Source organism: Myxocyprinus asiaticus, chromosome 13 (genome assembly GCF_019703515.2).
Source record: "Myxocyprinus asiaticus isolate MX2 ecotype Aquarium Trade chromosome 13, UBuf_Myxa_2, whole genome shotgun sequence".
Taxonomy (NCBI): domain Eukaryota; kingdom Metazoa; phylum Chordata; class Actinopteri; order Cypriniformes; family Catostomidae; genus Myxocyprinus; species Myxocyprinus asiaticus.
In genome coordinates this window covers 8,976,158-9,000,390 of record NC_059356.1, presented here as the reverse complement: position 1 = coordinate 9,000,390, position 24,233 = coordinate 8,976,158, and the positions used below count along the sequence as shown (strand labels likewise).

At 36.8% G+C, this 24,233-nt stretch overlaps 1 protein-coding gene across 1 annotated transcript in view; it reads left to right on the top strand.

Moving 5' to 3' along the window:
• pitpnc1a (phosphatidylinositol transfer protein cytoplasmic 1a) overlaps positions 1–24,233 on the top strand; it is a 161,059-nt gene that overhangs the window by 105,601 nt on the left and 31,225 nt on the right. Inside the window, exon 5 of the mRNA XM_051714546.1 lies at positions 12,026–12,097. Within this exon, the coding sequence (XP_051570506.1) occupies positions 12,026–12,097 (72 nt within the window). The remainder of the gene's footprint in view (positions 1–12,025; positions 12,098–24,233) is intronic.

Sequence of the window (24,233 nt, the reverse complement as noted above, 5' to 3'; positions counted from 1 at the left end):
ACGTAATTTGCATAAGATGATGCTTCATACAAACGTGCCCTCGCAGTGTGTGCGTGTATGCAGGAGAGAGAGATTTAGGATATTAATTGCTTTTAGATGGCTAGAACCCAGAAGTATGTTTTAAATATATAAAATATTTTATATATTAAATATTATATTAAATATTTTTGGGATAATTAACATTATTAAATGTTAATAATACATTTATGGATAGGACACTATTTTATATAGGCTACTGTATACTATACTTGCTATGATTGTTTATGCTGATAATTCCCCCACATGGGAAAAAACGCTTATATTTTAGATTATTTTGGGTGAGGCAAGTCCCTTATTTTGAGCTTGTTCTTCCAGATCAGATCACTTGTTTCTCCTGCGAGATCTGGTAACACTGTAACTGATATGTCACTCACCATCTAATAACTATGACTTTTTATCTCATAATTATGACTTAGTATCTCATATTTCTGACTTAGTATCTCATAATTCTTTATCTCATAATTCTGATTTAGTATCTCATATTTCTGACTTAGTATCTCATATTTCTGACTTAGTATCTCATAATTCTTTATCTCATAATTCTGATTTAGTATCTCATAATTCTGACTTAGTATCTCATCATTCTTTATCTCATAATTCTGATTTAGTATCTCATATTTCTGACTTTTTATCTCATATTTCTGACTTTTTATCTCATAATTCTGACTTTTTATCTCATATTTCTGACTTAGTATCTCATATTTCTGACTTAGTATCTCATAATTCTTTATCTCATATTTCTGATTTAGTAGTTTATAATTCTGATTTAGTATCTCATAATTCTGACTTAGTATCTCATAATTCTGACTTAGTATCTCATCATTCTTTATCTCATATTTCTGACTTAGTATCTCATATTTCTGACTTAGTATCTCATATTTCTGACTTAGTATCTCATAATTCTTTATCTCATAATTCTGATTTAGTATCTCATAATTCTGACTTAGTATCTCATCATTCTTTATCTCATAATTCTGATTTAGTATCTCATATTTCTGACTTTTTATCTCATATTTCTGACTTAGTATCTCATAATTCTGATGTTTTTCTCTAAAAACGATCTCATAGTTTTGACTTTGAATCTAATGATTTTTTAAATATTGTAATCATGTAATCAAATTATAATTATGACTTACAGTCTCCTAATATTGACTTTTTTATAATTAAAAAAAAAAATCTCATAATTTTGACTATCATAAATATGACTTCTAATAATTGAATCTAATATATTAATAAAAAAATGTAATCTAATAATTGATTTTATCTCGTAATTCTGACTATCTCATAATTCTGTTTTCTTCTCATAATTATGACTTAGTATCTCATAATTGTGATTTACTATCTCATAATTCTTTCTAATATTTCTGATTTAGTATTTTATAATTCTGATTTAGTATCTCATAATTCTGACTTAGTATCTCATAATTATAACTTAGTATCCCATAATTCTCAAAATTATGACAGAATCTTAAAATTCTAACTTGGTTTCTCATAATTCTGGCTTTTTATCTCATAATTATAACTTAGTATCCCATAATTCTGACTTAGTATCTCATAATTCTTTATCTCATAATTCTGACTTAGTATCTCATAATTCTTTATCTCATAATTCTGATTTAGTATCTCATATTTCTGACTTTTTATCTCATATTTCTGACTTAGTATCTCATAATTCTGACTTTTTATCTCATATTTCTGACTTAGTATCTCATATTTCTGACTTAGTATCTCATAATTCTGACTTAGTATCTCATAATTCTGATTTAGTATCTCATATTTCTGACTTTTTATCTCATATTTCTGACTTAGTATCTCATAATTCTGACTTAGTATCTCATAATTCTTTATCTCATAATTCTGATTTAGTATCTCATAATTCTGATTTAGTATCTCATAATTCTGACTTAGTATCTCATCATTCTTTATCTCATAATTCTGATTTAGTATCTCATATTTCTGACTTTTTATCTCATATTTCTGACTTAGTATCTCATAATTCTGACTTAGTATCTCATAATTCTTTATCTCATATTTCTGACTTAGTATCTCATATTTCTGACTTAGTATCTCATAATTCTTTATCTCATATTTCTGATTTAGTATTTTATAATTCTGATTTAGTATCTCATATTTCTGACTTAGTATATCATCATTCTGATTTAGTATCTCATAATTCTGACTTTTTATCTCATAATTCTGACTTAGTATCTCATAATGACTTATTTCAAAATTATGACAGTATCTCAAAATTTTAACTTGGTTTCTCATAATTCTGGCTTTTTATCTCATAATTATAACTTAGTATCTCATAATTCTGACTTAGTATCTCATAATTCTTTATCTCATAATTCTGATTTAGTATTTTATAATTCTGACTTTTTATCTCATAATTCTGACTTAGTATCTCATAATAATGACTTATTTCAAAATTATGACAGTATCTCAAAATTTTAACTTGGTTTCTCATAATTCTGGCTTTTTATCTCATAATTATAACTTAGTATCTCATAATTCTTTATCTCATAATTCTGATTTAGTATCTCATATTTCTGACTTTTTATCTCATATTTCTGACTTAGTATCTCATAATTCTGATTTAGTATCTCATATTTCTGACTTTTTATCTCATATTTCTGACTTAGTATCTCATAATTCTGATTTAGTATCTCATATTTCTGACTTAGTATCTCATAATTCTTTATCTCATAATTCTGATTTAGTATCTCATATTTCTGACTTAGTATCTCATATTTCTGACTTAGTATCTCATAATTCTTTATCTCATATTTCTGATTTAGTATTTTATAATTCTGATTTAGTATCTCATATTTCTGACTTAGTATATCATCATTCTGATTTAGTATCTCATAATTCTGACTTTTTATCTCATAATTCTGACTTAGTATCTCATAATGACTTATTTCAAAATTATGACAGTATCTCAAAATTTTAACTTGGTTTCTCATAATTCTGGCTTTTTATCTCATAATTATAACTTAGTATCTCATAATTCTTTATCTCATAATTCTGATTTAGTATTTTATAATTCTGACTTTTTATCTCATAATTCTTACTTTTTATCTCATAATTCTGACTTAGTATCTCATAATAATGACTTATTTCAAAATTATGACAATCTCAAAATTCTAACTTGGTTTCTCATAATTCTGGCTTTTTATCTCATAATTATAACTTAGTATCCCATAATTCTGACTTAGTATCTCATAATTCTTTATCTCATAATTCTGATTTAGTATCTCATAATTCTTTATCTCATAATTCTGATTTAGTATTTTATAATTCTGACTTAGTATCTCATATTTCTGACTTAGTATATCATCTTTCTGATTTTTTATCTCATATTTCTGACTTTTTATCTCATCATTCTGACTTTTTATCTCATCATTCTGACTTAGTATCTAATATTTCTGACTTAGTATATCATCATTCTGATTTAGTATCTCATAATTCTGACTTTTTATCTCATAATTCTGACTTAGTATCTCATAATAATGATTTATTTCAAAATTATGACAGTATCAAAGTTTTAACTTAGTTTCTCATAATTCTGGCTTTTTATCTCATAATTATAACTTAGTATCTCATAATTCTTTATCTCATAATTCTGATTTAGTATTTTATAATTCTGACTTAGTATCTCATATTTCTGACTTGATATCATAATTATGACTTATTTCAAAATTATGACAGTATCTTAAAATTCTAACTTGGTATCTCATAATTCTGACTTTTTATCATAATTATGACTTGTTAATTCAAAATTATGACTTAGTATCTCATAATTATGACTTTTTCAAAATTATGACTTTTTATGTCATAATGATGACTTTAATGGTTTATGATTTATGTCATAAATATGACTCTGAATCTATTAATTATGATTTTTTTCCTCATAATTATGACTTAATATCTCATAATCCTAACTTTCTATTTCAAAATTATGACTCAGTATCTCATAATTTTTGCTTAAGGCACTACTTTTTCCATGTGCCAGCTTCCATACATACTGTATATTTCAATCAGTAACGAAAAGTATCAAAATAGGTCAGTCTAATAAAAAATTTACTATTTTCACCCAATATCTGTATGTGGTATGTATTTTTATACGTATTAGAGTATTGTGTCATTAGCTTAGCAACATGCTTATGCCAAACTCTCTATTGAAAGCAGTTGTGAGTCAAATCTCCTGTGTGCTTCACTTGAGGAGCGCTATTTGTTTGGGGCGGGGTTGCTGCCGAGCATTAGAAATCAGTAACTTATGAGGTTCCGTTTCAGTTAGGATGCTGCCTGTGTAGGCAATAGACAGCAAGGCAATAAACTAGATTTCGGAACAGAGCTGCAGTCTCTGAGAACTAATTCCCAGTAACCACCAACCTTGTTTTATTGTATCCCAAAATGCACCATTCTTGTTTTTCCTCACTTTGCTGTAATATAGTTAGTGTATTGGAAAACCAGATAGACCAGGTGCCTTCTAGCTCCTTGGAGACCATATAAGGTTTCATGGAAAACTTTGTGCATATTCTAAGGGCAGCTGTACAGTTACAGTATCGCCTCAGGACTCGCCTAAGCCTTATGAATATATAGAAATAAAGGTACAACTTCAGTCACACAGGATGCAAATTGGGCTTTTCCTTCTAGAAATAAGGAATGCAAAAGCTACAGGCATCTGATGTGTGTATGCCATCCACAAAACCAGCCAGGTCCACAGCGTCAAAGTGACAGATTGGTTTAAATGGAGATGGGTAGCGGATTAAGGCTTAGTTTAAACTGGAGAAGTGAATCTTGGAGTGGGTCTACGTGCCGAGTGCCTGCCTAGAGATGAATGAGAGAGCTCTTCATCGGAATACCATTATCATAATCAACCATATGCCAGGAACAACAGGATACAAACAACTCAAATGAGACCAATGGAAAATGAGAAAAGCCCAAAGGATGTAACAGCAAGCACAAAATGAAAACGGCTTCATGTAAATGCGAGACAGTTACTTTTTCCACATTAGGCTGTGTTTTAGCAGTATCAAAATAAATACAGAAACTCATTAATTTAATGAGTGATTGAGTCAAAAATACATTCATGTTCTTTCTAAGAAAATAATAATTTATTTTGTCCACCTGCAAAAGAAATTGCAGTCAACATATCATAGTTAACATCTTTTCATTTGTCCAACTCTAATTTAATTCCCGAAAAGTAAAGGCCTGCAATATATTCCCTCAACGTTAATTTCATTTTACTGGGGTATCATCATAGTGCAGATATGATATAGACAAATATACTTTATATTCTCTAATTCATGATTATTGAAGTCTATGTGATGTTCTGAAATGTAGTGTGTGCTGAGGATATACTGTAGTAGACTGGAGTATAAGACGGCCTGAACTGATAATATAATGTAAATGCTGTTCCAGACAGTAGGCATCAAAGTTTTGCTGCCTTGTAAAAATACCCAGTTTTGGCTTTAAAACAGCATTAATCCTCTATGTACACACCAATATTGGAATTAATTTCAACAATCTCAGTGAAAAAAATGATTAGGAATGCTTAAGTGAAAATTAGTTCGAAAAGCAAGTCGCAAGAATGCTGCATTCGGTTTCATTCTGTTGTGCGCCACCTAGCTCTTAACGCAAGTATTGTGCCTGTGTGAACGCCCCTCAGTGGCATCTTTTGCCCGCTTCACGTGAGGTGATATTTGTGTGGCACGCGTGACTGACCGTTAACAGAGTTGCTGCAAATGCAAAGAGTTTCAAATCGATCACTTAGATTCTGTTTTGGTTACGATGTTACCATAAGTCACCTTTTCACTGCTTACGACAAATGACAGACGATAGACAGAAGGTTGTCCATTTTCAATGGAAAGTCAAACAGGAGCTGCGAGGAATCCCGACAATATGTAGATGCAGAATTTTTGGGGCCGATTTGAGCTCTGGATGCGTTGAGATATTTAAACTTGTGCGACTAGTCCGTATGCGACCGCCCAACCGGATATGATGTATTCCATTCAAAACTATGATCTTCTCTTCTTGTGTCATATTTTCTCCTCTCCTCTTCTTGTTGTCTCCTTGTCTTGTTTAATCTCTTTTCTCCTGTAATACTGTATCTTCTATTTTCATCTCATTCTCTTTATATCTTGTGTCATCCTCTTCATATCTTGTTTCTTCTAACCTCATCTTGACTCTTCCTTTTTTCTTGTTGTCTTGTCTTACCCCCTTGTCCTCATCTCTTTTCACATCTCATCATTTTTATTTATTTTTTTCTCTTTTTGTCATCTTGTCTCCACCTCTTCTCATCTTGTCTCCTCTCTTGGCTTGTCTTGTTTTATCTCTTCATTTTCTCATCTCTTCTCATCTTATTTCTTCTCATTATGTCTTGTCTAATCCTTTTCTCATCTCTTCTCACCTCATCATGACTCTTGTCTCTTCATTTTCTCCTTTTGTCTTGTCTTGCCCTCTTGTCCTCACATCTTTTCTCTTTTCATATTGTCTTATCTCATCTCTCTTTTTTTCATCTTGTCTCATCCTCTTTTTAATCTTGTCTCCTCTCTGCTCATCTTGTTTCATCTCTTCCTCTTCTTGTCTCTTCTTACCTCATTTCTTCTTGTTTCATCTCATTCTCATCTTGTCTTTCTCTTTTTGTCTTGTATTGGCCTATTCTGGTCACACCTCATCTTTGTGTTCTTTTCTCATATCATATCATCTTGTCTCTTTTCTTTTTCTTATGACATCTTGTCTCATCCTCTTCTCGGCTAGTCTTGTTTTATCGTTTCATCTTCTCATCTAATCTTGTGCTCCTCTTGTCTCATTTCTGCTCTTCTCTTTTTTCCCCTCTCTTCATGTCTCATCCTTGCCTCATTTCTTTTTTCTTCTTGTCATCTTCTCTCATCCTCTTTTTGTCTCATCTCTTCTTGACTTATTTCATTTCTTCTCTTCTTGTGTTGTCTTATAATTTATAATTAATTAATAATTGTATTTATTTATCACACATTATACATTATACAGTGAAATTATTTTTTTTCACATATCAGCCATGATACAGCGCACCTGGAGCAGATAGGGTCAAGGGCCTTGCTCAAGGGCCCAACAGTGGCATCTTGGCAGTGCTGGGGCTTGAACCCCCAACCTTCTGATCAGTAACCCAGAGCCTTAACCGCTGAGCCACCACTGCCCCCTTGTCTAATACTCTTCATCTTATCTCTTTTCGCCTCGTCTCTTCCTTTTCTCTTTGTCTTATCTTGCCCCTTATTGTCTCACCTCATCTTATCTAGTCATCATGTCTTCTCTTTGTCTTATCCTTGTCTCATCTCATCTTGTCTCTTGTTTTCTTCTTGTCATCTTGTCTCATCCTCTTCTCCTCTCATCTTGTTTCTTCTCACCTTGTCTTTTCCTTTTCTCTGTTTTTCTTGTCTTGCCCTTTTCTTGTCCACCTCATCTCATCTCTTCTGTTTCTCATACTCTTCACATCAGATCTCGTCCTCATTTCATCCTTTTGTCTCATCTCATCTTGTCAATTCAATTCAAAATGTCTTTATTGACATGACTGTGAATAATACACTATTGCCAAAGCAGAGGTTGTATGTAAAAAAAAAATTTAAAAAAATAAAACATTAATCAATAGTTTAATGAAAGTTAAACAACATAACATATGATAACATGCCTGAACAGCAGAAGATCACAGTGTTGACATAAATCTGAAGATCAATAACACGTCTACATACACATAGTATGTTCACACACATACATGTACTGAGGGTCACTGTGGTGAACAATTGGGTGACATACTGGGGTAATATACATAAAACATATTCACCCACTGTCTCTCAGGCTGTGACACGTTAAAATGTATCTTGCAGCCAGTACTGCTGTGTGTCGCTCTCCAAGTATTGTTTAGATTTTGTTCTTGTTCTGTCATGGTTGTAAAGTTGTTTATGCTGTTTATAAATGTATCCATATAAATGTCCCTTGTTTCTTTAAATTTTGGACAGTGAAGGAGAGTGCACCTCTGTCTCGACCTCACCTGTCGTACAGTGAGCACACACTCTTTCTTCTCTGGGTAACCATGTTTTTCTGTGTCTGCCTCTCTCGATGGCTAGACTGTGCTCACTGAGCCTGTACTTGCTCAGGATCTGTCTCTGCTTTGTATCTCTGACAGTCAGGAGATACTCTTCCAATTCATAGTTTGATTTTAGAGTCCAATAGAATTGTAATTTGCTTTGTGTTTTGGGTTCTTGATCCCAATGTTCCAGATAGGTGTTTTTAGATTGTTTGATGATCTGATTTATTCTGAAGTTTGGTTTTTCAAGGTTCATTTCTTGGGTTTGTAGCACTTTAAAATGTAGCGATTTTGTGGGACTTGATTTTAAATGCATCCAAAAATTTAGAGATCTTTTTTGTATGTTAATAATCAATGGGAATCATCCTAATTCTGCCCTACATGCATTATTGGGTTTTTCCTTTGTAATTTCAAAATTAATTTGCAGAATTCTGTGTGTAGGGCTTCTGTTGGATGTTTGTCCCATCTAGTGTAGTTCTGATCACTGAGTGGACCCCATACCTCACTTCCATACAGCGCAATGGGCTGTATAACACTATCAAAGATCTTACACCAGATTGGAATTGGTAATTCAGTATTCTAGAACGTTTTCTTTATAGCGTGTAGAGCTCTTCAAGCTTTATATAAGTGCATTCACTGCCTTACTGAAACTCCCTGATGCAGTGATAATCAGGCCAAGGTAAGTATACTGTATCATGTGCTCTAGGGCGGTGTTGCCTAGAGAGAACTGGTATCTGTGTTCCTGACATCTGGGCTTTTCTGAAAGACCATAATGTTTGTCTTTTTGAGGTTTACTCCCAGGGCCCAGTTCTGGCAGTAGTTCTCCAGCAAGTCCACCTGTGAGGTGGGTGACAGCAGCACCAGGTCATCTGCATAGAGCAAAAACTTCATGTCTTTGTCTTGCAGAGTGAGTCCAGGGGCTGTAGACTGTTCCAACTGCACCGCTAATTTATTAATGTAAATGTTGAACAGTGTTGGACTCAGACTACAGCCCTGCCGCACTCCTCTCTTCTGGGTGAAGGACTCTGTTTGATGTTGCCAATTCTTATTGCACATTTGTTGTCCGAATACATTAATTTTATGATGTCATAAACTTTACCCCCTACACCACTTTGTAACAATTTGTAATATAGTCCATCATGCCAAATAGAATCAAATGTTTGTTTGTTTTTTAAATCAACAATTCATGCAAATATTTTACTGTTTTTGGTCTGGTTTAAGTGTTTATTTATTAATTTTTTTTTGGATTTTCTCCCCTTTTTCTCCCAATTTGGCATGCCCAATTCCCAATGCGCTCTAAGTCCTCATGGTGGTGTAGTGACTCAATCTGGGTCAGCTGCCTCTGCGTCTGAGACCGTCAGTCTGCGCATCTTATCACGTGGCTCGTTGAGTGCGCTACCATGGAGACATATTGCGTGTGGAGGCCCACGCCATCCACCGCGGCATCTACACACAACTCACCACGTGCCCCACCGAGAGCAAACCACATTATAGCAAGGAGGTTACCCCATGTGACTCTACTCTCCCTAGCAACCGGGCCAATTTGTTTGTTTTGGAGATCAATCCCTGGGATTCGAACTCACGAACTCCAGGGGTGGTAGCCAGCATCTTTACCACGGAGCTACCCAGGCTCCTGATTTATGTGTTTGATTAGGGTGTGTAGGGTGTAAATGTGGTCTGTAGTTCTATGATTTGGAAGGAAGCCAATCTGACTCTTGCTCAGGACACTGTGTTTGTTAAGGAAGTTTAGAATTCTATTATTTAAAATACTACTAAACAACTTCCCCAGATTACTGCTAACACAAATGCCTCTGAAATTATTAGGGTCCGATTTGTCTCCACTCTTGTGAATTGGGGTAATTAGTCCTTGACTCCAGATGTCAGGGAAACAACCTGAACAAAGTACAAGGTTGAATAATTTGAGCACAGCGTCTGCAGCTCAGGAGTGCTGTGTTTCAGCATTTCACCTAGGATGTTGTCAGCGCCACAAGATTTTTTGTTTTTGAACCAATTTGTCATGTGTAACTGGAAAGTCAAATGGATTTTGATTATTTTTCATTGTATTTTCATATATTTGTAGTCTTTGTAGACCTGATTATAATTCTCATTTAGTTGTTTTGGTGGGATTTCTTTATATAAGTTTTCAAAATGTTTTTTTTTTTCCATATTTCTCCATTTTGGATTGGTACATTTTTTTTTTTTTTTTTGTGCTCAAGTTATTCCACAAATCCCAGAACTAATTTTGATTTATTGATTGTCCAATTTCGTGTAAGCTTTTGGTGAGATGGTGTTGCTTTTTTACTCTAATTGTTTGTTTGTTTGTATTGTTGTCATTTTGAACAGTAGTCAATTCTTATGTCTGTATTGTTTGGCTCGTTATGTTTCAGATTTGATCATTTTCAGAGTTGTTTTCTTAATGCTTTGCAGTCTGTGTCAATCCACTTTTCTGTTTTGGTTGGTTTTTTTTAGGATGTTTTTTATTTATTTATTTTTTTTTTGCCTTTTTCAACTCAGTTTTACAGGCTGCTTTTTGAAATATATAGTTTTAAAAACAAAATGTATGATTGTAGTAATTTGATTTTTCAGTTCTTCAGAATTGAGGGCCTGGATAAATGTATCCATGCTGTCTGGAGTCCATCTGTATCTCTACTGGACTTGGTACATTTTACTGCTCTCCAGTCTACCCTCTGATCCTGCTATTAAGTATGTACAGGCCTGAGGCTTGGCAGAGGTGCACTAATTCTGTACCATTTTTATTCACAATATGGTCAAGATTGTCCCGAGCTGGGAGATTTTTTTGTGAGGCTCTGGGGATTCTGGCCAAATACATGTTTGTTGCCCTTTTGGTCAGTATTAACAGGTTCAGTTCCAGTTCTTGCATTAAAGTCTCCACACAGCAGCATGTTTCCCTGGGCCTGGAAATGGCTAATCTCTGTCAACATCTTTGATATTTTTTTAAAAGTCTGGGTGTGTTTTAAAGCCAAATGTTGAAGAATGAAGACTCTGAATGTTCCAACAACTTATAAGTAATGAACGCATTGATATTATTAAAGATAAACCTATTTGGTGAGACAGAGAGAAAACATGTAAAATATATTGCACATGTAACACATGCATGGCAAACAATTTACATTAGTGAATTTTTTTCATTTTGCACTGTGTGTGTGTGTGAGAAGAGTGTTCTTATCTCTGTAATAGCTGGTTGCACATTGTTTGTAGCATCTCTTTAATGTGCCCCAGCTCACTGGTTGTCGTGAGTGTAGGTGTGGCAGGGGACCAGGCCACAGCTTCAGCATAGCTCTATGCTCTCTGCTGTGGGGGTCTCTCCTGGTTTGGGGCAGTTTTTTGTTCTCCTTTTCTTTTTGTCTTGTCATATTCTCTTCTCTCCTCTTCTGTCCTTCCCTCTCCCCCACTCCATTAAGAGCTTCCTCCAGTGTTATGTAATCAGGCTCTATTGATCTGCACAGTGATTGTCGGAGCAGTATTTATTTTAATAAGGCAGCAGTGTGTTGGGTCTCAGAGGGGCTACAGCCTCAGGACAAGTAGGGAGGAGAGAGCATGAGAACAGGGAGGCTGTAAATCCAGTGAGGCAGAAAAGAGAGCATTCCAGAGAGCACCAGGCCCATAAAACTCAATGATATTGAACTGCAGAGCCCTGCCCTGCACGCATACTGCAATGATGGCGCACCAGCCCTAGTGAGAGCATGCATGCAATGTATTCATGAATGGTGCTGCCCCTCTTGAATAGATGTCCCAATTTAGCTGCTGGACGTGTGACTTTTGAAAAATGATAGCATTTTAGTAGTAACTAAATTATTTCACTCCGTTCCACTCCACAGCCTGTGACGTTTGAAATCATATATGCAATCTATTTATATTTGCCATGTTAAACTTGTTTAATTCTTTCTTTTTTTTTTTTAGTGCTCTTTCCTGCCAAAGTTCTCCATCCATGTTGAGACAAAGTATGAAGACAACAAAGGCAGCAATGATAACGTAAGTAGATTTTATATGGTGTGAATACAATAATCTTTGTGAGTGTGTGTGATTTCATCTTTCCATGTCTTTTTTTACAAAGTGGTTTTTAGGTGACGCCATGCAAGATGCAGACGTGTGAGCAACGAGCTCTGCGCACTTTGCTAAATTTTTAATTATTTTCATGTTATAATCTGGTGAAATTTGATACACCCAGTTACACGTTTGCTCTTTGAGACAAAACATGGCAAAGAAGTCAAAATCCTCGGGCTCTGGAGACATTAAAAGACACTTACGTGTTCAGGATGAAAGCCCCGACAGGCCTACAGACTGGGGACTGGATTTGGATGGCATGGCGGGAGAGGTGATCCAGCGTCAGTTGTCCAACATGTCGGTGATGTTGACAAAGGTTCTTGCTGACTTGGAGGATCTCGCTGTAATATTCGATCGATTGTGGCAATGGAAATAAAATTATCTGAGTTAGTTACAAGAGTGACTGATGTTGAGAGAGGAATTGATTGTCTGGAGTCTTCGGAGAGGGAATTAACCGCTAATCCGCCCGCGACCAAAGTTGATTTGGAACATCTCCTTGAAAAGCTTGAAGATCTTGAGAATAGAAGCCGCAGGAGCATGAGGAGGGCAGAGATATGGTGAAATTCCTAGACGAGTTTTTCCCGAGTCTGCTCGACATAACAGGCCATAAACTGGAAATCGAGCAAGCTCACAGAGTCCCAGCTCACAGATTTGCTGATGGAGAAAGGCCCCGATCGATTCTGGCCAAATTTCTGAGATCAACCGATAAAGATCTTGTGTTGCGCCAGGTGAGGAGCAATGGGAAGCTTTCTTGGAAGAACCATAATATTTTCTTGTTCCCAGACTTTGTGAGTTCGACGAGAGAAACGCGATCGGTTAAAAGAATGTAAGAAACTCTTACATCAGCGAAAGATCACTTTTGCTCTGATGTTTCCGGCCAAACTGAGAATAGAAACGAAGGATGGTCGCAAAGTATTTACATGTCCCAATCAGGCAATGTCTTTTATAGAATCAATGGGTGAGTAAACCATTGGGTGTTTCTCATGTGAGTGGGTCAACTCGCTGTACTTACTCTGGCTTTTGAGGAAGCTGGGCATCATTTTGGTTTCTTTTTTCTTTTTGCATTGGCTCCGCCGAGCAGCTGGAGTTTGTTTTGTGAATAACATTTTTCCTTAAAGAAACTTTTGCATTGACGAAAGATTATTTTGCACTGAAGTTCCCGGCCAGTTTGAGAGTGGACACTAACGGATGACCACAAAATATCTACATGCTCACACAAAGGATAAAGTTGACGGATTGTGTAAGTCATGGTATATACTTTTATGCGGCCTCCGAGTGAATTGACTCGACCATCCAAGGAACCGGGATGCCGGTTTTGTTTCTTTTTGTATTGGTTCCGCCTAGCGGCTGGAGCTTGTTCTATTGAATAAAATTCCTTTGGAACAACTGTGGATTAATCTGTTCTTTCTTCGTGCTTATTCCTCCTGCTGGCTGGAGTTTGTTTTGTTGAGTATTTTTATGGGACATTGGAATGATTACGTCATCCGCTGAACTCATAACAGCTGGCTCACTGAACATTCGTTTGTCTGTCCGAGGAATCTGAACGGTTTTATATCAGCTGGAATTGGTTTTGTGGAAGATCACACCTTTGAGACAGTTCTGTGAATTAATCTACATGTTCTTTGTGTTCATTCTTCCTATTGGCTGGGGTTTATTTTACAAAGTATTTTCTGTTATGTAATTTTGCCCACAAATTTGTGAGGCAAAATTGAGCAATCTGATGGCAAAGTTGTCGTGGGGGCTCATGGGCGTTCATGGACCTTTTGAGTTTGGAGGGATTGTCGCCGGTTGGCGCTGTCGTGCGCGGGGTTAATGGGCATGTTTTTCTTTTTTCTGTTTGTTTTGTTCGGGGGGAAGTTCGGGGTTTGATTGTTTCACTAATGGGGAATGTGGTCTGTATAATTTTGTTTTTGACACACAGTTTATTTTTTCTACTATATCAAAATGTCAAATGTTAATATGAGTATACTATCTCTCTCCACATGGAATGTAAATGGGTTGGGGCACCCCATAAAAAGAAGGAAGGTTATTTCTTTTCTTAAACGTAACAAATATGATATAGTGTTTCTTCAAGAAACACATCTTTCCCTGCAGGAAGCTGAAAAATTTGGGAAGATATGGGGTGGACATGTTTTCTTTAGTGTTGGCTCAAGTAAGAGCAAGGGAGTCAATATATTGATTAATAAACATCTACAATTCAAATGTCTCAAACAGACTAAAGATAAATTAGGGAGAGTCATTATTGTTTTAGCTGAAATTCAGGGACAAAGGTTGATTCTGGCTAATATTTACACACCTAACACTGATGATCAGGGCTTTTTTATAGATCTTGAAGGGATGCTGCAAACCGCTGGCACCCCTCATGATATAATATTGGGAGGAGACTTTAATCTATTGATGTACTCAGTCCTTGATCATAGTGAAGCAAAAGTGTGTAAACTTCCTAGAGCAACATTGATGCTTCACAGGATGTGTAAGAATCTTGGTCTTACAGATATTTGGAGACTTTTGAACCCATCTGGTAGGGACTATACATTTTTTTCATCAGTCCATAAGATTTATTCTAGAATAGATTTTTTTATATATATCCAAATCCCTAATTTCATCTGTTGTTGATTGCTCAATTGGAAATATCTTAGTCTCAGATCATGCCCTGGTGAGTTTAGAGGTGTTGCCATATACAGAGAAAAAGAAATCATATAGTTGGCGCCTTAATGTGTCCCTTTTGCAAAATCCTGATTTCCAACAAATGTTAAAGACTGAAATCAATGTTTATATGGAGACCAACTGGTCCTCAGTATCCTCTGTGGGCATGGCTTGGGAGGCACTTAAGGTGGTTCTTAGGGGTCGGATCATACAGTATGCCTCATTCACCAAAAAATCCAAAGCACAAGAACTCGTGGAGTTGGAAGGAAATATTAAAAGTGCCGAGGCAGAGCTGAAGCGCCTTATGTCATCTGATGGCCTCAGAGAATTGACCCGATTGAAATATAGATATAATACTATTTTGTCACAGAAAGTGGAGTTTTGGTTATTCAGGGCAAGTCGGGGGACAAAAAAGGAAAACTTTTGGCTAGATATATAAAGCAGAGAGAGTCTTTTTCTACCATTTCCTCTGTGAAATCTGAAGGTGGTGAAATATTTACCTTGGCCATTGATATTAATAATGCTTTTAAAGAATTCTACTTTGATCTCTATAGTTCCACATCTTCGTCTACTGATGACGATATTAGGAACTTTGTGGAACCATTAGAACTCATTAAACTGACAACTGAGCAAATAAATTCTCTTGATTCTGAGATAACCTTGGAGGAGCTTGATGAGGTAATTAAGGCCTTGCCTACAGGCAAGGCTCCGGGGCCTGACAGCTATGCCGCTGAGTTTTTCTAATCTTATGCTACAGAACTGGCTCCGCTTTTGTTAGAAGTTTATACTGAATCATTAAAGAATGGAAAGCTTCCGCCAACCATGACACAAACCCGGATCAGTCTGATTCTTAAAAAGGACAAAGATCCAAGTGAGTGTAAAAGTTACCGCCCAATTTCCCTGATCCAGTTAGATGTAAAAAATATTGTCAAAAATTCTGGCTAATCGATTAAGTTATGACACCACTTATACATATAGATCAGGTGGGGTTTATTCAAGGCCATAGCTCTTCTGATAATATTAGGCGTCTCATCAATATCATGTGGTCAGTAGCGAATGATCAATCTCCGGTCGCTGCCATCTCACTTGACACCGAAAAGGTGTTTGATATGGTAGAATGGGATTATCTTTTTAAGATTTTGAAAATGTATGGGTTCGGGAGTACATTTATTGGTTGGATTAAGTTACTTTATAGACACCCTGTAGCAGCGGTACAAACAAACGGATTAATTTCAGATTATTTTACTCTGGATAGGGGCACCTGGCAGGGTTGCCCTCTTTCCCCATTATTGTTCTGTCTTGCCCTGGAACCATTAGCAGCCGCAATAAGACAGGAGGATGATTTTCCAAGGGGTGATTGCGGGAGGTGTGGCGCATAAGCTTCTGCTTTATGCAGATGATATTTTATTATTCGTCTCCAACCCTACTAGATCTATGCCTTGCCTCCACAGAATTATTAATTTATTTTCCAAGTTCTCAGGATACAAAGTCAATTGGTCTAAATCCAAAGCTTTGTCTTTGACAGCGTACTGTCCAGTAACGGCCTTCCAGCCGGGTGCCTTCCATGTGGCCCAAACAGGGAATTAAGTATTTGGGAATTTTATTCCCAGCAAATTTGTCTGATTTAGTCAGAGTTAATTTTGATCCCTTAATAAAAAGTTTTTCGAATGATGTGGACAGGTGGGCTTCATTAAATTTATCGATGATGGGGAAGGTTAATGTTATTCAAATGAATTGTATTCCAAAATTCAACTACCTGCTACAGTCTCTCCCTGTAGATGTCCCCCTCTCTTATTTCAAGCAATTTGATAATACAGCGAAGTCCTTCATTTGGAATGGTAAGCGTCCCAGGTTAAATTTCAATAAGTTGCATAGGCCGATTGACAAAGGTGGGTTAGGCCTACCCAAGATTGTGTTTTATTATTATGCATTCAGTCTTAGACATTTGGCTCATTGGTCGCTTCCACCTGAGAGAGCCCCTCCCTGGTTTTGTATTGAAAAGGAAGTTCTTGCCCCTATCTCGCCACTGCAAAGCCTTTCGATTAAACTAGCTGGTGAGGTTAAGTCGCACCCCGTTATTTTGCATTTGCACTCGATATGGACAAAAGTGTTGAGTGTTTAATTCTGATATTTATTTAAACGTAGTCTTGAGCATATGGCTGAACCCTAAACTATGTATTAATAAGTCCCCTTTCTATTGGTCAGATTGGATTGTAAGGGGGGTTAATACACTTGGTGACCTATATGAGAGTGGAGTATTGAGACCTTTTGAAAATTTGGTTCAACATTTTGGCATTCCCAGATCTCAATTTTATAAGTATTTACAGCTGCGCCACCTACTCTGCACTGTTTTTGAGAGTGGCACGCACCTCCCTAGTGTGGCAGATACTCTGGGAGTGGTGATTGCTGCTTTTGGGAAGGGTCATGAGGCATCAGCGTATTACTCCCTGCTAATTCATAGTCTGGGGGACGGAACTTTGAATTTTCTCAAAAAATGATGGGAGAAAGATCTAAACTTGACATTGGAGGAGGGGGTGTGGGCTAGGATCCTAACAAATGTCAAGTCTGCATCTAGAGATGCAAGGGTTCACCTTATGTAACTTAAGATTTTACATCGATTTTATTGGACCCCCTCCAGATTGTATAGGCTTGGTCTTAAAGACACACCCACCTGCTGGCGATCAGAGGTTGGAGACATAACTCGTCTTTTGGGGGTGTGTTGAGATACAGGAGTTCTGGTTGAAAGTTCAGAGTTTTATATGTGATGTTTTAGGCACTCTGCTTTCACTTTGCCCCCGACTCTTTATTTTGGGCAATGGGGTGGTCATCAACGATGAGAATCGGTACATAAAGAGTTGGGTCCTAACGAGCGTCATGATCGTCAGACAGGTTATTTTAAGAGGTTGGAGGTCGGTTGGAGCACCCTCATTTCATGAGTGGTGGTCGGAGATGGGGAGGGTGGCGGCCTTTGAGGAAGGGATGTCTAGAAGGCTGGGAAATCTGGGGTTATTTGATAGGAAATGGGGCAGATATTTGGCCTTTTTGTAAGGCTTTCGGGGAGGGGTAGTAGAGAGGGATCTCTAGTTTTTTGTGTGCAATTTGATTGTTTTTTTCAAATATGCTTTTTATTTATTTATTTATTTATTTATTGTGTGTGCATGTTTGTTTGTTTTTTTAATTTATTTATTTTGTTTTTATATTTATGACCACTGGGGTGAGTGTTTGTGTCGGGTGGGGGTTTTCGGGGGGAAAGGTTTAATTGTACATAATTTGATTCTGCATTTTCTGCGATGTTTAATTTGTTGAATGGAATCAATAAAAATAAAAAAATATATTAAAAAAAGTGGTTGGTAATGCAAGGTAAGTTTGTATGTTGAGCGTCCTGAGTAAAATACTTAGAAAACAGGCATATGTCTGCAAGGTTCTCAGGAATAATTTGTGTTTCCATTGGATGAAATGTTTTCTTATTACTTGGTAGAATATTAATTTTTTTATTTAGATGGTCAGTTCATTCTGGGTTTTCTTACTGACCTTTTTTGGAAGTTCTGACTTCCAACAGCATTGAAACTTTTAAGAATATGTGGAAGGAAGCTACTAGCCCAGAATCACTCATGATTTCAGATGGGGTTTGTCTTGGAGAAAGTTCAGGGTGAGTTTCACTGTTTAATAGAGCTGGCCTGCAGTCAGACTGAGATCTTAAATGCATCCAGATAGTTCCAGACAGATGTTACAGTCCGTCTGAGCCAGTGTTGTCTGTGCCTCCCTGAGCTTAAGAGTCTGCACACATGCTCACTTGCTTTAAAACAAAATTAAAATGTTTTTATTCCTTTGTTCTTGGCAACACTTATCATCTTCCCCAAATAAGAACATTATTTTGATAACTCGCTGGTAGTTTACTGTCTTCTGTGATCAGTTCGAGACATGGGGAGAGGGGGATGGTGTTCTTGAACTCTGTGATTAAAGTGTATTTTTGAACTACATTACAAGACAAAAGATTTTCAGATAAAGCAATATTATTTTAATAAACACACTTATGGGCCTGGGTAGCTCAGCCAGTAAAGACGCTGACTACCACGCCTGGAGTCGCAAGTTCGAATCCAGGGCGTGCTGAATCCAGTCAGGCTTCCTAAGCAACCAATTGGCCCAGCTGCTAGGGTGGGTAGAGTCACATGGGTTAACCGCCTCATGGTCGCCATAATGTGGTTCTCACTCTCGGTGGGGCACGTGGTGAGTTGTGCGTGGATGCCGCAGAGAATAGCGTGAAGCCTCCACATGCTAGGTCTCCGCAGTAACGTGCTCAACAAGCCACGTGATAAGATGCACGGATTGACGGTCTCAGACGCGGAGGCAGCTGAGATTTGTCTTCCGCCACCCAGATTGAGGCGAGTCGCTACGCCACCACAAGGACTTAGAGAGCGTTGGGAATTGGGAATTCCATATTGGAAGAAAAGAGGAGAAAAGAAAATAAAAAACCCACTTATGACAACCTGGTTAGATGCCATCACTCAGGGCCAAATGTATGCCCTACACAGTGTTCCGCTGTCATCGGACACAGGGAGGGAAGGAGGGATAGGGTGTGAGAGGGTGTGCGATAATCTGATGTGGGGCGAGCTGCGAGGCGATGTGTGTTCCATGACTGCTATTGGGTCCTTGAATAAAGCATAACGTGCAAGGAAGGGCAGCCAGTGGACTTTCTGGCACCCCCCCTAGTTAGTTGGTGCCCTACGCAGTCTGCATAATATGCGGATAGGGAGCAGCGGTACTACCCACACTTTTTTGCAGCTGTTGTTGATGGGAATGTTTTATTACTCATCTCCTGTTTGCCATGTGTAGTCAGTGCATGCTGTCCATGGTTCTGAAATCCAGACCAAGGTTGAATGAGCTCCCCTCCACAAAATAAATACAGCACCTTGTGAGATTGTCAGATTAATTATTTTATGTGACATTCTTATTGTGTTTGAGTGTTGTATACAACAGTGTACAACTGAAATATGCTGGGTACATAATTGTTCAAGTCATATTTTAACATTTTGTAGAGCTTCTGTGTACTGTATGTATTTGATAGCACTAACCTGGCAAACTTAAGCAGAGACATTATAAGGATGAGACGGGTCACTGGTATGTGATTGGGAGAAATCTTTTGATAGAGACATCGCCTGTCAGTTTGATGGAGAATGTACTTGTGCATTTGCTTGACCAGCCTGAAAGTTTTTTTTAGCACAATTTATGGTACCGTAATATTCAGTTTTTGTTGCTGATTTGAAATATGTTATTTAATCGTAATGTGGAGTAACAGTTTTGGAGATTTTGGTCTTTTCCCATTCAAGTAGAGAGGAGCTGTACTTGTATCAATAGAACATAGCTGCCCGGAGGCATTATGAACACGGCCGCCAAGTGACCTGATTGCATTAACCCTAAAATGCATAAGTGATCCCTTTACAATGCAAATGTGGTTAAAAAATGACATGGGTGAAAATTAGAAGCTTAGTCTTTATAAAACCATTTATATTTTCAAGGAAAATTATTTACAATGATAATTTTAATAGTAGTTTCCATTTTTATTGGGACAGATGTAATACAGCTAGTGTCTAGTGTCCAGTTCTTCAGAAGCATTCATTGTAGCAGGCTGGTTCCTTTTAAGCAATACTTTTTTCCAGGCAGACTGATAAAAACCTGTGCACCCTGACTACTGGAAATTGCATATAGCAGCCAGACAGTAAGTCTGGAACTGATCAGACACTCGGTTAAGAGCCGTGAGGCTTAGATGATGGAACAATGGACTACATATGTTTCAAAAGTCTGCAACCACTAGTAAAAAAATATATATATTTTGCATTTTACCAATTTACTGCCAAAGTTTTAATTACAATTTATATCAGCATAACAATTTGAGTGAAAATTTGAATTAAAAACATTTTCTTTGTTTGAAAAAATGCATGTCCCTTTAGATTAGTGTCTTTGCATGCTGTTATTAAAGCAAAAGGGGACATACAGACCTATTAGTCTAATTAATAATGATGTTAAAATATTAGGGAAATTACGAGCTAAGTGTAATGAAATCTACAGTATCTGCCCAATAATGTGTCAGTCAACAAAGCAGGCTTAATATTAGGCCACCAGTTGTCATTGCTTCGGCTTATGACAACATGCACTTGAGCTGGTATAGACTCCACAAGGTTGCATAAAACCTAATGATCATGTTATCCAGCATGATTTGAGAATATTACAAAAAGCATTTTGCATGCCTTAATGATAGCAATGATACAAAAATGTACCTTTTGTATAAAGTAGTTACCTTGGTCAATGTCACCAATTTGCTTATTTGTTAAGTGACCTGACCTCCAAATATTGCCAAATCTTACATATTTCTCACACATTTTACATTATAACATTATTTATTTATTTTTCAAAATCCAAAACGTGTAAGGATTGAATTAAAATGGTCTAGATTATTATTTTTAATTTCCAGATATTTAATGTCCTTCCAGACTTTTGGACCCCACTGTATGTGGGGGTTTTACTGTAGTGATTTTACTGTAGCTTATACTGTACCTCCATGTCGATTTGCTGCAGGTTGTTCAGATTAGTCAAATGAACACAGTTTTCAAATTATAATTTTTATTTGGATGGAGATCAGGGGCTGGAATCATGAAACATTCTTAAGAAAAAAGTTCAGAATGTTTTGTATTGGGGGGCCTGGGTAGCTCAGCAAGTAAAGATGCTGACTACCACCCCTGGAGTCGCGAGTTCGAATCCAGGGTGTGCTGAGTGACTCCAGTCAGACTTTCTAAGCAACCAATTGGCCCGGTTGCTAGGGTGGGTAGAGTCACGTTGGGTTAACCACCTCGTGGTCACTATAATGTGGTTCTCGCTCTCGGTGGGGCGAGTGGTGAGTTGTGCGTGGATGCCACGGAGAATAGCATGAAGCCTCCACATGTGCTACGTCTCCGTGGTAACGTGCTCAACAAGCCACGTGATAAGATGCACGGATTGACTGTCTCAGACGCAGAGGCAGGAATTGGGCATTCCAAATTGGTGATAAAAAAATTAAAAAATAAAATAATTGCTGAAAAGAAACTGTTAAAACATTCTTATTATTTTTTTTTTTATTAATTATCCTAATAATCTTAAGAAGATTTTCATAAATTCAACCCCAGGGCTTTGACTGGGTCGTTGTACTATATCCACTTTTGGTTCATGAGGCACTTCAATGTTAATTTGTCCTCCAATGTTGATATTATCACGCTGGAAATGTAACTGTCTCAAGAGTCAGTGTTTTATCTGACTGTGTTCTATATTGAAACAGGTTGTTCCGCTACATCTTGCAAAATTCGTCCAAGATGCCAAGTCCCTGATGATGAAAAGCGGCCTCAAACAATCATGTTATGGTGTTTTTTGAGGTGTCCTTTTCAAGTAATGGCATCTTTTGAGTCACCCTCCTGCGCAGCAGCCGCAGTGTTAAGCCCAAAGTTTACTTCGGTTTTGATGCAAACACAGCGTCTGTGTACAGTCGAACGCTAGACTTTCAACTGTACTTCTTTTGACTGTGTGGGCATATACAGGCGGTTGATGCATGCACAGTCTGACTGTTATGAGATACTGGACTATTTGTCTTAAAGAGTTTAGACCCATTAAGATGTCTTTATATTCCTTTTAGACTTACACAAATGCAGATATCTCCTGACTGTCCTATAAAAATTCCAACCGCATGCGCATTCAGAGTACACACGGTTAGAAATCGGGCCCCACTTGTTCTCTGCTGATGACGAGATTTGCGTCATGTGTCCTGTACACAGATGCATAGTGTTTGTATCTAACCGAAGTATACTTGGGCAAAACACAGAGCTCTTGATATGTTTGAGTGGGTCACTTTTACCATGTTTTCAGCTACTGTAGCTCTTTCAATGGCTCTCTGTGATACTTCTCTCACAAGTCTCAATGTTTCACAAGCACACCAAGTTCAAGGCAATATCTGGCTGGTTTAATATATTGGTCAATATCGATGTTTTGCAGCCGATACAGACTATTTTTATGTTTAAATGTCCACAAACCAATAAGCAGTACCAAGATTGAGTAATTGTGTTATTTATGCCTTTTTTCACAATGGTAGCTTATCATTAGACAAAACAATAAAAGCAAAAAAGCATTAGCCGCCCGGAGCATTAGCATTAGTATTCTCTGTAATAGCTGGAGAAGAGACAGCACTTTACTGTCATCTGGAGAGATGTTTGAATCATACATCTCTAGTCTTTTTGCACCTGCAAAACTCAAATCCTTGATCTGTATTCCGCCTCCTCATCTGTCAGATTGTTTCCCTGTTTCTATGTTTTTCCTACATTTGAGCAACAATGGCTTATTTGAAGTTTAAATGCTGAACTCCAGCATGCATTAGACCATGCAGTAGCAGGGGTGCTCTTTAAAATCCTGCTTATCTCCACCATTGGGCTGTAGAGTCTTCAGAGTTTGTTGTCATGTTTTGTTCTCGGCTTTGATAAACAAGTTTGTCCATGCTTTGTGCTCTGACTCCATGATGATTTTACTGTATGGCTACATGTAAGTCTGGCGCTTGTGTGAAATTGCTTATATATGATAATTCTACAGTATAAATATGAAGTTAATATTGAGGAATTTATGTTTTTGACACAATATGGCCAGTTATTTTGTCTATTTTTGCCCTGACTTGTCAGTCGTAGACACAAAGAACCAAAATGGCAGCAGCTTAAACATGTGAAGGTAGTTTACACATACAGTATTTCTCTTTGACATGTCATTTAATTATAGTCAGTGTTACCTGGTGTGCTTCCTTTGTTCTTAAACATTTAGCAAGAATATATAAAGGTGAATTTATGAATTCATGTAGTATATATTGTTGTCTTCAACAATAAAGCTGCACAAGGATCTGTCTTGGCGTTGTTAGCATTGCCATAGAAAGGGGTCCGAGGACATGAACAGCACATACAGTAGTTGCCATCTTGTAATTACAGTAATTATGACATGATATAAATGCAACATACATATCAGCACTCTTGTATGGAGGACCAAAGCTGCCTAAATAAATAAATACATTTTCAATAAATTAGTATTTATACTTTTATTTTATTTATGTATTATTGTTCATTTATTTATTTACATATTTAATTATTTCCATATTTATACATTTATTTCCACATTAATTTATTCCCACATTTATTCATTTATTTATACATTTAATTTCTAATTTATTTCCACATTTATTTATTTATTTATACATTATTTCCATATTTATTTATTCATACATTTATTTCCATATTTATTTGTTTGTGAATTTATTCATTTCCACATTTATTTATACATTTATTTCCTTTATTTGTACAATTATTTCCATTTTTATTTCCACATGCATTTATTTCCAAATGTATTTATTTATTTGTACATGTAA